Raw genomic sequence first — 14,979 nt, forward strand, 5'->3', positions numbered from 1 at the left:
GCAATACCAAATCTTTAGCAGCAGTCAAAGAAGTTTCTGAAGATCTCGGCAAGTCAGGACTGGGTGGCAGTTAAAGCAGCAGCTGGGGGGAGGGTCATCACTGTTGGGGTTCGGGGTTCTGGACTCCAGCAGCACCAGTGGCAGGATCAGAGAAGTGGTCTGGGACGTTTGCAGGCTTGCGGCACGGCAGGAATGGAGATCAGGTCAGGAGTCAGGAGATCAGCAGCAGAGACGAAAAGCCAAAAGCCAGAATCAGCTGGCCTGACCTCCCAAGGTGATTTTGGCTGGACTGGCTGGCTGAGTCTCACCTGAGGCAAAAACGTGCTGTTGCTTTTAGCAAAAGCATGGCAAGGAAAGCCACTTTCCTTTTTTAAAAAATTGCCCAAAAAAGCTGAGCAAGATGGCCAAAAAACAGGCATGGCTCTCTTCTAGGCTATCTAAAAAATTTAGGGTTCGAATTTCAACCTTCTGGTTTGCCAAACTGTTATGATTAAAAATGATGAGGGCCGAGATCAAAAGGAAGAATAGTATTTTAATAAAAGCCATGCTGATAGAGATAAACTGACCACGTGCCTGTAAGAAACCTATTCCATCCTCACCTCAGCCATTTACCTTTCCTCTCTCCGCACGCTCAGGTAGCTAAAGAGGAAGTTCAAAGTCACTTCCCCCCTATTTAAAACAGTTCCTCACCTTGAATACGTAATCCAAAACAGGAAACCCATGAAACCCGTTGGACCACGGGAAATGTAGTTTTAAGGACCCCCACAGGTCCACAGAAATTTGTCAAACACTATATTGAGGTTCAATCCTTCCAAATAGAACCCCAGGTGATTTTAACTAACACAGCATATAGACAGGCCTAGAGGTTCCAGAACACTTAGGCTACATGAGGATATCTGCTTCACAGGAGCAGCCACCACCATTTGGGTATTGGGCAGTTGCTCTACAGATCACAAAGGAAAAGGGATTCTGGGTTTCTTCTGACTGGGTTTGAGTTTGGGTTGAAATGTATAGCCAGGAAGGGAAAAAGTAAAGGGAGTATTGGCAGGAATATTGGGGTGTTTGTTGTGAGAAAAGGAGGTATAAGTAGGGTCAGTTCCTTTGGCCACCAGGTACCCGAAGCAAGGTCACAGCTCACTTAGGTGACAGTTCTGACTGGTCTTGAGGCATTGTATAACAGACATGACTCTTTTTCTGAGGTCATTTTTAACATCTAACTTAAATCTTCATCCAACAAAAATTTATTAAGCCCTTGCTATGTGTTGAGCATTAGCATGCAAAGATAAATATTTAAAACAATAACAGGTTTTTAATATAGTACATTAAGTTTTGCAGAACAGTTACAAAATATTATCTCCTTTGATCCTCATGACAACCTTATTAGGTAGGCACTACAGGTGTTTTTTATCTCTGTTTTACAGATGAGGAAACTGAGGCTCAGAAGTTAAGTGATTTGCCCAAGGTCAAATACCTAGTAAGTATCAGAGTCAGGATTCCAAACCCAGGCCTCTTATATTACCCTGATGATTACCCTTATATCTCGTTATAAGATATTATTCTTATCCTTGAAAACCCTAAAATGTAGTGGAATACCTCATTGGATGAGCTGCTCCACCCATTGTTATAACACCATATACATATCACCTGAGCATGTAGATACCTTTCAGTCACTTTCACTAACCTGTAATCATACTGAACAGGTATTGTTACCTAGGAAGATCTGACATAAAGCTACAGCCAGCTTCCCGTCAGGCCCTACAAATATATCTCTTGTGGGGAATAGACTTCCCCCTCAATGCTCATTATGTTAGCTCCTAAGCCTAAAATGGTATGCTTCCATCTATATTAACTAACTACTTTCAGTCTTAGTACTTTTAGCTTTAGATTTTAAACATAACCATATACCCTCAAATAAAGAAAAAATAACATAAGTACTCTTAGTTAAGGGAAATGCAAAAATAATAAATCCACATTTAAACATAGATTTAAATTTATTCTTCCAACAATACTCTCAATATCCGTGGAGGAAAGTGAGTATATGCTTAGTAAAATCTAGGCAGGAAGCACACAGGAAGAAGGAAAACTCAGGTACTTCTACTTGGTAACTTATAATTGGACCTCAGTCTTTGATGCCTTTAACCATTTGTCTATTAACTATCCTCATAGCTCTATAGTTGAACATGTTAAGTATTCCAATTAGATCTCAGTATTCCTTATAAGCAAAGCTTTTGCAAAACCTCCTCCTTTCTGTATTTTCCTCATAAAGCAAAGGAAATAGCAAAGAACCATAGGCAATTCTGAGATTTTTTTTTTTTATCTCTGGGGTTACTGAAAGGAAACAGCTGGAGGCTGAAGCTGAAACTGTCTTCCAATGCACTTTAATCTTAATTCATTTAATCATGAACTAGTGGCCAGAACTTACCTGTCAGCAGACTACTGCTGTTTTCTTCAAATACCTTGGACAAAGCTACATTTTAGATACCCTGCTGAGTCTTCCCTTCTGTCAAGCTTTTCAGCCTTTTCACCATAGGCTCTCAGCCTCAACCTAAATTCTTTCAATGGCTTAAATTAAAATCTTCTACTCAGTGACTCACCTTTCACTTATGAAATAACAACTCAAATGGTTTCCTCTAATCATCCCATATTCTTTAGACATTTTGAGTTTTACCTTCTTGAGTCTTAAAAATTATTTGCAAATAAGCTGTGACCACAGTGCTCTGCAGCTCTGGCCATTAATCATTTCCTAGAACAACCATCTCTCACATTCTGTATCCTTGAAAATTTGCTTCTTCAAACTCATATTTTTCCCAGTTTTTATTAAATACAATTTCTCTGACCTTTTAAACCATCATATTATTTACTTGTAAATAAAGCATTTCCCTATATCCTCTACAAGGTGATTTAACTCTTTATATTTGTCACAGTCTATTTTCTCTCTGGTTCTTAGATTCTATCTGATCATTCTTATGGTTACACAAAGTTTTTAGTAGTTTTTATTAAAGTTCTTATCTTCATCATACAGTTCATCCATGAAAGATGCAGTACTTTACATTTTTTACAAGTTGATTTAATTCTTTTTCTTTGAGCAACTTTCAACACTAAATTGCCCTCCACATGAAAGGTTAGAACCTTATAGTAGTAGATATTATCAACATTCCTTGACTTCATGAACACATTTAATAAATATTTTTCTGAATTTGAATATTTTAAAAAATACTTTGTGCTTAGCACAATTCTAGGAGTTGAACTAGGAAGAAACATAAACCCATTCAAATCACTCCCTGGTTAGCAAATAATAGTCTATTCTTGCCATAACAAGTGGCCAGTGTAGCCATTACTTGAATCCATCTAATGAGAAAAAAAAAAATCAAACTTTTTCTAATGGTAGCCCATTCTGGTTTTCATTAGCTTTAACTGTTAGGAAGTTTATTGTAATATTAAGGCCTTAATATACCTCTCTGAAACTTTTTACCTATAGAGTTAGCTCTCAGAACCAATAGAACAAATTGAATATTTCTTCTGTAGGACAGCTCTTTAAATCCAGTTTTCATGTTCTCCCTTAGTATTTTCTTCTCCAGTTAAACATCCCCAGTTCCATCAGCAATGCCACAAATGGCATGATCTTTAACCTCTCTGGCATTGCCTCTGTGACTTTGGGCAGGTCCCTTAAGCCTTCCTGGGCCTCAGTTTCTATATCTACAAAATAAGGGGATTAGAAATAAATTGTTTTCTGCTTCCAGCTAGATCTATTATCTTACCTTTATCTTGCTGAGAGAGAGAGAGAGAGAGAGAGAGAGAGAGAGAGAGAATGAATATGAATGAGAGAATGAGTACATGTCATAATGTGAATAAGATTGCATTAGTAGTTTTGGTTGCACATCACACTATTAATACTTGTAAAAACTCATGTTAAATTCCCCAAATCTTTTTCAGACAAACTGTTGTCTAGCCATGTTCCTACCACTGTATTTTTTTTTATTCCCAGTAAATTAAATTAAATTTGATATCAGTAGATTTGACTTGTAATATTGAAAGTCTCTGAAGGCTGTATTTTTAGTTTAAAATATCAATTTATTATATCAGGCTCAAGATTTCTAATTAGCCTGTAGATTCCCTCCAAAGTTCTAGCATATGTCCAAAACTATCAGGATATAAGTGTAGGAGCACTAAGCAGGAGAGACTGCAGTCCCTCCCCTCATCAAAAAAAAAAAAAAAAAGCCACTCAATGGTCTTGCAAGTCAGTATCTCTTCTGACATCATCACTCGGTTCCTCCTCAGGACAGCTCTGACTGGAGAACAGTCACACAGGAAATGAATTCAGACCTCAGTCACAAGAATAAGAAGGTTTTCAAGATGCCAAGAGACTCTCTTCCTGGCTGCCATGCCAGAATGACTGCAGAGCACATGCTTCCCAGAATGGCTTAGCCAGTTTCATCACCTCATCAAGTTCTTGTTTATAGATAAATAGGGAGCAGGTCTTCATCCTACCTGTAAAAGATATAGATAAAAGGGAGGACCAACCCAGTTTCATAGCCAGGGAAAACATTTTTAAACTTAAAAATCAAACTTTTTCAAGGGAGTGGGGGTTAAAGAGAAAATTTTCTCAAAAAATATTCCAATTCAGTATTAATTTTCCATAGACTTATCATTCTAGTCTCTTAAAGACATTTTGCATCCTATTGTCATTCAGTGTCCCTCTGAGAGATTTTTTTTTTGTCATAGTCAGCAAATTTAATGAGAACTCCATTTTTGCCCTTATCCAGGTCATTGATAAAATTGTTAACCAGCACAAAGATCCCTGAAGGCCTTCCTTATAACTGATATTGAACCATTACTCTTTTAGCCTAAATCACTTAGCTTTCATCTTTTCATCTTGGCCAAAAAAATATCATGAGATACTTTGTCCAGCACTTTACTAAAGCTGTCAATACAATTTTACTAATTTTAGCCTTATAACCCTGTCAGAAAAGGAAATTGAGATTAGATTGCCATCCCCTGTTATTAGTAAAATTGTGCTGCCTCTTTTTTACTGACAGCTTCCTTTTCTAGATGTTTATTAATTCCAGAATTCTTTCAGAAATTGAAGTCAGGTTCCCCGATCTATAGTTCCTAGATTGTTCTTCCTTTTTCAAAAATTTGGAAAATATTTACCCTTTTCTATTCCTGTAGTACCTCTTCTATTCTCCATGATCTTTCAAAGATTACTGACAATAGCTTAGCAGTCACATCCTATGATTCTTTCACTACCCTTGGATTCCTTCATCCCACTAGTAAATAACTTGAAGTCTCTTAGAATTTGGAGGGTCTTACTTGTTAAATCCCTACTTTTCTTGGGCATCATCTCCCTATAGCTATTTTCCCCCTCAAATTATTGCAAACCTAAGGTCATTCTTCTTGGCAAATAAAAGGAAATAAATATTGTGTATCTCCTCCCCCTTTTTTTCCCCTTTGTTATTATCATTACATGCACACTAACCAACATCCTTAATCATTATTCTCCTTTTTTCTCATCATTTTTCTTTGACATACTCAGTAGGATTCAAACTTTATCTATTGTCTTGCTTTGTGTCTTCTGTATTTATCTTTTTTTTTTTAAATCCTTATACTTCGGTGTATTGTCTCATAGGTGGAAGAGTGGCAAGGGTGGGCAATGGGGGTCAAGTGACTTGCCCAGGGTCACACAGCTGGGAAGTGGCTGAGGCCGGGTTTGAACCTAGGACCTCCTGTCTCTAGGCCTGACTCTCACTCCACTGAGCTACCCAGCTGCCTGTGTATTTATCTTTTTAAAGTTTGTCAAGTTCCCTATATAACCACATTTTACCAACTATATGCTTTCCTCTTTGTGTTGTCAGAAATTTGTTTTTAAAAATTTTCCATCCCTCTCAGATCAACTTCCCCTATTGAATTTTAAGCCATTTTGTCTTATCTGAACCCATTAAAATGTACTCTCACAATGTCTCTGACATATGTGAGACACAACACAGGAGGACTTTGATATACCACAATATAAATTCTAAAGGAAATGTGTTAACTTCCATCTGTTAGCAATTCATGCCTTTCTGTTAAGAATCAATGTAAAGCAGAAGACTTCAGTTTTTTCTGTTTTGGAAGCATGAAATTATCAGTAAAACAAGTAAAGGAACTATTGAGTTTTTTCTTCAGAAAGTCAACTTCAGTAGATGTCCAGATTATTGAAGTCCTTCATCGCTATTGTCTCATGCTTCTGTGTCAGGCTTACGGTATTTGCCAAACTCCTAATCTATTTTTTAAAAGATAATTGACTAAACTCAACTTTTTTTGTGTGTGTAATTGACCTCATTGACAGTGTGGTAAAGTCTTCTCATGCACCCCTTCTCAGAATAAAGGTTTTATGCATAAAATAAAATATATATTTTTAAAAAGGAAATTGTTTATATTGAAATGCAAAACAAATTCACTGGTGCCAGGTTAAGAATCCCTGAACTAACATATCTACCAATCCCTCAGAAAAAAAATTTAGTAAGCACTAATTTGCCTGGTACTCTGCTATGTGCTGGGCATACAAAGAAAAGCAGCCACAGCCTTTTATCTCAAGAAACTTACATTCCATCAGGAGAAACAACATGCAGACAACTAGGTCATTCCAGCTTTCTGTTTCATTTTTTATTCTTTTTACATATTTGTAGTTATATGTATTGTTTTCCTGATTCTCTTCACTTCACTTTACATTAGATCATATAAGTCCAGAACGTAATTAATGCTTATTATTTTGGTTCTTATGGCACAGTGATGATCCATCTTCATCTAGTTCTGCTTTCTCAAGGGATCTGTAGTATAATCTGATGCAAATACCATCTCTGTTCTTTTTCCATTTTTTTCTTCCATTTTCTCTTGTTTGGTTCCTGAATTTCCTTACCTGCTTCTTATACACAATGGTATTATTCTCTTTTCCATTTCTTTTGGGTATGTTTTAACCTTCTAGAGGCATATTCTAGTTATTGACCCTATCCCACCATGTCTTGGGGGAACCTTGAGAGATCAAGTTTGTCTTCTTGCATTAAGAGCCTTTTTGTTATACTATACTCCATGCATTTTTATATATATATATACATTTAAGATCATTGCATTTTTTGCTGATTCCTTTGGATTTTTGTTTCCAATGCAATTGTGTCTCTGGCTATTTTTCATTCGACTTTCCTTACTGGATATATATATGCAATTTTCCCTTACCACTTCTTCTTATCCATACCCTTTTAAGTTTAGAACCTTTTGGATTATGTTTTTAAGTCTCCAGGGGAACACGTTCTTACCAGCCCTTGCTACATGTATACCATGCACCTATATTTTAAGCCAGTGGTTCCCAAACTTTTTTTGGCCTACCGCCCCCTTTCCAGAAAAAAATATTACTTAGCCCCCTGGAAATTAATTTTTTTTTTATTTTAATAGCAATTAATAGGAAAGATAAATGTACCTGTGGCAATCACCACTTCCCTGGATCGCTGTAGCACCCACCAGGGGGTAGTAGTGCCCACTTTGGGAATCACTGTTTTAAGCCTTGATCCTGAAATTTAAATTGTCATACTAGCTATTTGTTTCCTAAATCTGATGAGTGAGGACTTCACTTCCTATAAAATACTGGGAAGCAGTGTAGAACAGTGGGTAGAGAGCTGGACTTGGAGTCAGAAAGACTTGGTTCAAATCCCACCTCTAAGTTACTAGCTTTGTGACTATGGAAAAGTTACTTCACCTATCTGAGCCTCAGGTAACAGATTATAAAATTTTATATGTAGATTGCTATTGATGCAAGGCGTTTTAAACACTTTGATATTGAGGTAAAAGTACTATAACACATTTATATAAGCAAGGGAAGGAAAACTATTTGTACCATTAAGAACCATTGATTTATAGATGCAACTTATAATAATTAAATGATTTGTTTAATAATTTGAAATACAATAGGGATGATAAAAGGACTTTTAGATTGATGATTTTCAAATATAGGTGAGCAATATCCAATTCTATTATGTACTTTTTTTAAATTCATTTTTAGCCTGGTGTCACAATTTGAGACATCATTTAAAATATTTAAGGAAATGTATATGTTCAAGAAAATTTTCAAAGAGAAAATGCTAACTTGGTAATCCAAGATAAACTAGATAATTGTATACATTTTTCTATATGTACTGCTTTAAATTAGGCTATGAAGCTGTTATTTTTTAAGATTGTATAGAAAAAGTAAGCAAAATATATATTAAATATGCTTCTTCTCTGAAGGATCTAGAAGAGCAGCTTGATGAGGAAGAAGGAGCTCGACAGAAGCTACAGTTGGAAAAAGTTACCGCAGAAGCCAAAATCAAGAAAATGGAAGAGGAAATTCTACTTTTAGAGGACCAAAATTCCAAATTTATCAAGGTATCATAAAAGATATTTTGAATGTCCTTTAAATATAAACTTCCTGAGTTTTATTTAGTGCTCAGTTTATGCATTATCCTTTCAGGGATTGTGATTTCATTTTTTGTCTTTGTATCCCCAGAGCCTGGTATAGTACTTTTTGCAATGTGTGCTCAATTACTGTATGGATTGAATTGAATTGAATTTTTTCTTTGTTCTACCTGCTTTTATGGACTTCTCAAGTTAAGAAAAGAATAATTTTAATTCAATTAACTCATATACTATTTCAGATTAAATTGTTTTAATCATCTTAATGTAAAATAAACATAAAATTTTTTTAACCTCAAAAAGTTTTTGCTTCAGTTTAGCCCTTTTTTTATGGTATCATAATGCCAATGCTTAGTAAACTAGCTTAGTACCACTTTTTTTTGTCATCTTTTGTATTTGGAATTTTGGAATGAGATTGTCTCCACTGGAAAAATGAAAACAAACAAAATGGCACCAATCTAGAATTGGTTATATAAACAAAGCTGCATTTTCTGGACATTGGTTGGAAATCCTTTTGGCCTTATTCAGGAATAATGAATTAAGTCTGTGGGTTAGTACTTGTTAGATCTCTTCCTCATTGTACTAATTACTAATTCCAGTTCTTAAATCAGGCCTGTTCATTGTCTTATTATTCCAATTTTTTCTTTTTGTCTTCTTGTTTTTCTAAATTCAGAGCCCTCAGAGAGAAGCCTGTTAAAATGAGGCCTGTTACAGACTGTTAATATTAATAACAATGGGGGCAGCTAGGTGGCACAGGTCTGAGGAACAGGGTTTAGTTCGGATCCCAGATACCTCATAGCTATATGTCCCTGGGCAAATCACTTAACCCCAGTTGCCTTGTCCTTGCTGTTTTTCTGTGCCAAAATTAATAAGACAGAAACAAGGCAAGGATTTAAGTGGGGCAGGGGAGGGGAGAGATGATGATGATAATACAAGTAGTATTACTATAGTGCTTAAAAGTTTACAAAGTGCTTTAAATATATTATTTTGTAACATCCTCACAAAAATCCTATTAGGTATGTTAGTTCTACTTTTAAAAGTTTGATTTACTACTTTAAATTTCTTTTATAAAGCAGTCAATTATTCCCTGATAGGAAAAGAAATTGATGGAAGATCGTATTGCTGAATGCTCTTCTCAGCTGGCTGAAGAAGAAGAGAAATCCAAAAATTTGGCCAAACTCAGGAATAAGCAGGAGGTGATGATCACAGATTTGGAAGGTAACTATTAGTGTTTTAGAGTCTGTTTATTGGAAGCTCACTTATTCAGATTTTTTGATAACTTAGATTTGGTACTTCATTATGTAGCTCAGTGGACTGAGAGCTAGGCCTAGAGATGGGAGGTCCTAGGTTCAAATCTGACCTCAGATACTTCCCAGCTGTGTGACCCTGGGCAAGTCACTTGACCCCCATTGCCCACCCTTACCACTCTTCTGCCTTGGAGCCAATACACAGTATTGACTCCAAGAAGGAAGGTAAGGGCCTTAAAAAAAATGAATAAATTGTAATGAATTTCAAACATCTGGACATTTTATAAAATGTAATCAAGACATTAGTGAGTTCTTAAATAATAAAATAGCTGCTTATTCTTGAAAAATCCTAACTTGGATTTTTTTCTTGGTTATCTTGATAACGTTCATTGTGTTGAAGAGCCTTCTATATCTTGCCTTAGAACGTTTGAAGAAAGAAGAGAAAACTCGTCAAGAACTGGAAAAGGCCAAAAGAAAACTTGATGGTGAAACGACAGATCTGCAAGATCAAATAGCTGAGCTACAGGCTCAGATCGAAGAACTAAAGATTCAGTTGGCCAAGAAAGAGGAAGAGCTACAGGGTGCTCTTGCCAGGTCTGAGATTATGATGATTATTATGGTTATTATGAGGGATTTCATTTTCCTAATTACTTGTAATAACAATTTTCTGAAATTTTAAGATCCATATTTTCTCACTCTCTCCCTTTCCTCCCCTCTTCCAGAGATAATAAGCAATTAGATCTAGGTTGTACATGTATTATAATGCAAAACATACTTATGTCATTGTTAGGATAAAATACTCATAAAACCTAGATCATAAAATTGTAAATAAACCAATGTAACATGCTTAGATCTGTATCTGATTCCAGCAGTTCTTTCTCTGGAAGTGGACAGCATTCTTTATCATAAGCCCTCCAGAATCGTCCTGGCTAATTTCCAATTCTTTGCTACCACAAAAAGAGCTGCCATAAATATTTTTGTACAAGGAGGTCCTTTCCCCTTTTTCACCATCGCTTTGGTATACAGACTAGGTAGTTGTATTATAGGAACAAAGGGTATGCAGTTTTCAGGTCTGAGATTATTAAGAATATTGTGTTTAGCCCTGTTCACATAGATTTTCTATTTTGACTACATTGAGGAATAATTGGGGGAGACTTCCAGATGTTGGCTTCATATGCCAATATCCATATAACACCAAACTGATTGGCTTTACTATAAGAAAATTGCTAATGTTTCCGTTTGTGTAAATGTATTTAGTTTGTGGTAAAGCTTGGGGACTAAAAGCAATTCATTTACCTTGATAGTTTCCCCATTTATAAGGTTTTTAGAATGCAGGCATATTAGTTTATGATCTTGAGAATTATATTTCTAAGAATCTGCATTCATTTCAACATAATGAATATACGTAAAATCAAGTATTCTTTTAGAATAAGCTTTACCAACGTTTGACCCCATGACTTAATAGCAATAAGACTTTGGTTATAGAAAATTCTCCTCAAAAAATAATCTTACACAGAAAATATTTTTACTCTTTAGGACTGGATAATGACATCTTAACAAATCTGCAGATGGCACAAAGAAGTTTAACTAGTATACTAGATAAAAGTCAAGACCCAAAAAAGAATTCAAGGATCTTATAACATTGGCATAAGTGCTGTGAAATTCAGTACTGATAAATAAAAAGTCTTAGGTTAAAAAACTTGATTATATAAGTAAAAACTCATCATTCTGGGTGTTTTAACTAATTGTAAGTTCAGTATGAGCTGTAGGGTAATGTGAAAGCCAAGAAGTTATAATACAAACTTGGGCTGTAATAAGAAACATATAGTTCCTACAGATTGGAATGTACAGATCTTCATGTTCCCTGTCTTGTAGACCACATTATTGTGTTCAGTTGTAGGTACTACAGTTTGGAAAAACATGGATCATGCTTTGAAGAGTCACCAGAATGGTAAAGGGCACTGAGTTCATGTCATGAGATCAGTGGAAAGAATTAGTAATATTTAGCTTGGAGAAAAGAAGACTCAAGAGTAAGATACCTTCAGGTATTTAGAGGAAACATTAAACTTACTCTTTTTTGCCCCAACGGCCAGGAATAAAGAATAGAAACAAATTTAGGCATGACGTGAAGAAAATCTTCCTCACAGTCAGTGGAATGGGCTGCCTCAGCATGTTGAGGTAAACTTCCATGACTGTGAACATCTCCAAGTTAAGTCTGAATGGAGTAGTTGTCAGGTGTGTTGTACCAGTTGAACTAGCTGGACATCCCTTCCAATTCCTAGATTTGTGATTCTCTGGTCCCTTTTCTGTGTTACTTAGAGGAATGAGAAAGGAATGTTCAAAACTTTACTTTAATTCTCTTATCAAAAAGCAATTTCTCTTTTCTTTCTCCATCTCAAAGATTCCAATTATTTCCAAATGAAGAAACCAAGTAAATTTCAGACTACCTACTTAGGTACAGAATTAGACTTGTAAAAGTCTTATGACAGGGCAGCTAGGTAGCTCAGTGGAGTGAGAGTCAGGCCTAGAGATGGGAGGTCCTAGGTTCAAACCCGGCCTCAGCCATTTCCCAGCTGTGTGACCCTGGGCAAGTCACTTGACCCCCATTGCCCACCCTTACCACTCTTCCACCTATAAGACAATACACCAAAAATTAAGGGTTTTAAAAAAAAAAAAAAGTCTTATGACCTTAGTTGGTCCTTATATATCAAAAATCCCACCTCTCTGGTTGCCTTCCTGTGATCAGAATTCAGTATTCTTCTAAAACTGATATTCTAGACTGACATCACCTTGCTGCTCCTAAACTTAATGGAGCCCAGAATGAGCTCATGCTGAGTGGAGCTGCTACACCATTTAACCTCCCCAGTCTTTTTCACACTGCTTACAATTGTGACATTGATTTTTTTAACCCCACTGTAAAATTTTATAATTATTTCTATTGAATTACATCTTTTTAGATTGATCCCAGTGTTCTACTCTATTGACATTTATCTGGGTTCAGATAACTGGCCTTTCCCACTTCTGGGTCATCTTCAGATTCAATACACTTGCCATTTATGCCATTAACCAAATAAATATCAACCAGTAGAGGATCAAGAATAGATCTCTGGTCCACTCCATTGGAGAGCTCTTATCAAGATGAGATAGAACCATTAATAAATAATCTTGGAATCTAGCCTTTCACTCTGATTTGAATCTAGCCAAGCTATGATTCTATCTAGCCCATATCTCTCCATCTTTTCCCACAAGAATAGCATGAAATATTTTATCAGATTATTTGCTAAAATCTGGGTAAATAATAACTGCAGCATTCCTCTGATCTACCAGATTAGGTGCCTTTCCAAAAAAAAAAAAGAAACAAGGTTAGTCTGGCATGACTTTCTTTTGATAAAGCCATACTATTTGTAATCATTAGTTCTTTTCTAGATGTTTTCTTTAATCATCTACTCTAGTTTTTTCCCAAGACTCAAATAAAATCAAGCTCACTGACCTATAGGTTATAGACTATTTTCTACCATCTTTCAGATTCATGGCAGTAGCCTACTGATATATGTCAATTCTTTCAGCCTAAGGATATAGTTCATCTGGATCTGGTTACCTGAGTTTATTAAGAACAATTGGATGTTTATTCTTATCCTTCTCTTGTATATCAAATTTTATCAGCCTTTTTCATTCTGTCCTTTTTGGTGCAAAGAGCATTTGCTAGAGATAGCATAAGCAAAGTCAGAGTTAATCATCTCTTCTTTTCTGTTATCTGTTGTTATAATCCATTTACCTATTCCACAGGTCTCATTTACACACACACACACACACACACACACACACACACACACACACACACACACACACACCCTCTTTAGCTTTCCTTAAAAACTTAAAAAAAATTTTTTTTAAACCCTTACCTTCCACCTATTGATTCTAAGGCATGAGAGTGGTAAGAACTAGGTAGGAGGTTTGTTTTTTCCCCAAATTAACAAACTATAATTGTTTTCCCAAAGATACATCTTTTTTTTCCCCAGGGTTACACAGCTAGGAAATGTCTGCGTCCAGATTTGAACCTAGAATTCCTGTCTCTAGGCCTGGCTCTGAATTCACTGAGCTACTCAGCTGCCCCCACTTAAATTCATTTTGCATTTTAGTACTTAAACCTTTTCTAGGCCCCTTTTGCCATCCCTATTACCTGTCTTCAAATCCATCATTTAAAAATCTAATTTAGGTGGTGAGCTCCCTTTGTATCAATTAATTCCTGCTTCATTTATTTCCATTGGCATATTCAGATTTCATTTTTGAGAGTTTCCCATCCTTTTTGGACTAACTTCCTCTGAATGAACCCTCTGAACCAGCTATAGAAGAGAGTGATCACTTCCCCTACTTCATTTCCACCCAGCAACTAATTAGTTCTATTAATGAGAATCAGATCCAGAAGAGCATTTGTTGGTTCCTTACTTTTTAAGTCGGTTTCCTTACTTTTTAAGTCAAGAAGTGATTAGCCCAGCAGATGTCTAGATAACTGAAAGCACCCATGGCTACTATATCTTTCCTCTGGTCTAAGCTTATCCATTTCCCAAATTCCGTATCTTTTCTCTTTGTCCAAGTGGTCTGTGTTATACTCAAATGAATTGGTCTTGTGCTGTTTTGTTTTGCTTATGTTGATTAAAAACTCAAATTCTGTTGCCTAATTGCATTGCATTTAATAATGATAGAAGTTTTTCATATGTGTTATGTGGCATTGTGCTATTGACCTAGAATTTTAAAAAAATCACATTGTGTGTCTTCTATATGTATTATGTGTATTGATATACATATATGTATTATCTATATATTGGATGTATTCTATATTGGACTTGGAGAGTTGACTGAATAATGCCCCTAACAGTATATTATGAACAGTTGTCATTAGGACTCAGGTACCTGGCTGCTCATTATCACTTCTGGGATTCCCCAATGATGGATATCATTTAAGAAAACACTCTGTGTGTGTGTGTGTGTGTGTGTGTGTGTGTGTGTGTGTGTGTGTGTGAAAGAGAAAGAGCAAGAGAGATCTGATTTCCTGTTATACCTCGATTTTTTAACAGAGGCGATGATGAAACACTTCATAAGAACAATGCACTGAAAGTTGTGCGAGAACTACAAGCTCAGATTGCTGAGCTCCAGGAAGACCTAGAATCAGAAAAGGCTTCCCGAAACAAAGCAGAGAAGCAGAAGAGAGACTTGAGTGAAGAGCTAGAAGCGCTGAAGACAGAACTTGAAGATACTTTGGACACTACTGCAGCTCAGCAGGAATTAAGGTGACTCTCCTTTGTAGCTCAATGGC

The 14,979-nt window shown here is 36.0% G+C and overlaps 1 protein-coding gene across 1 annotated transcript in view; it reads left to right on the forward strand.

The window, feature by feature from the left end:
• The window catches only part of MYH10 (myosin heavy chain 10), a 186,428-nt gene that overhangs the window by 146,423 nt on the left and 25,026 nt on the right, over nt 1–14,979 (forward strand). The window contains exons 24-27 of the mRNA XM_044675221.1: nt 8,254–8,391; nt 9,513–9,636; nt 10,088–10,259; nt 14,741–14,953. Coding sequence (XP_044531156.1) covers nt 8,254–8,391; nt 9,513–9,636; nt 10,088–10,259; nt 14,741–14,953 — 647 coding nt within the window. The remainder of the gene's footprint in view (nt 1–8,253; nt 8,392–9,512; nt 9,637–10,087; nt 10,260–14,740; nt 14,954–14,979) is intronic.

This window comes from Gracilinanus agilis, chromosome 4 (assembly GCF_016433145.1).
Source record: "Gracilinanus agilis isolate LMUSP501 chromosome 4, AgileGrace, whole genome shotgun sequence".
NCBI classification, from domain to species: Eukaryota; Metazoa; Chordata; class Mammalia; order Didelphimorphia; family Didelphidae; genus Gracilinanus; species Gracilinanus agilis.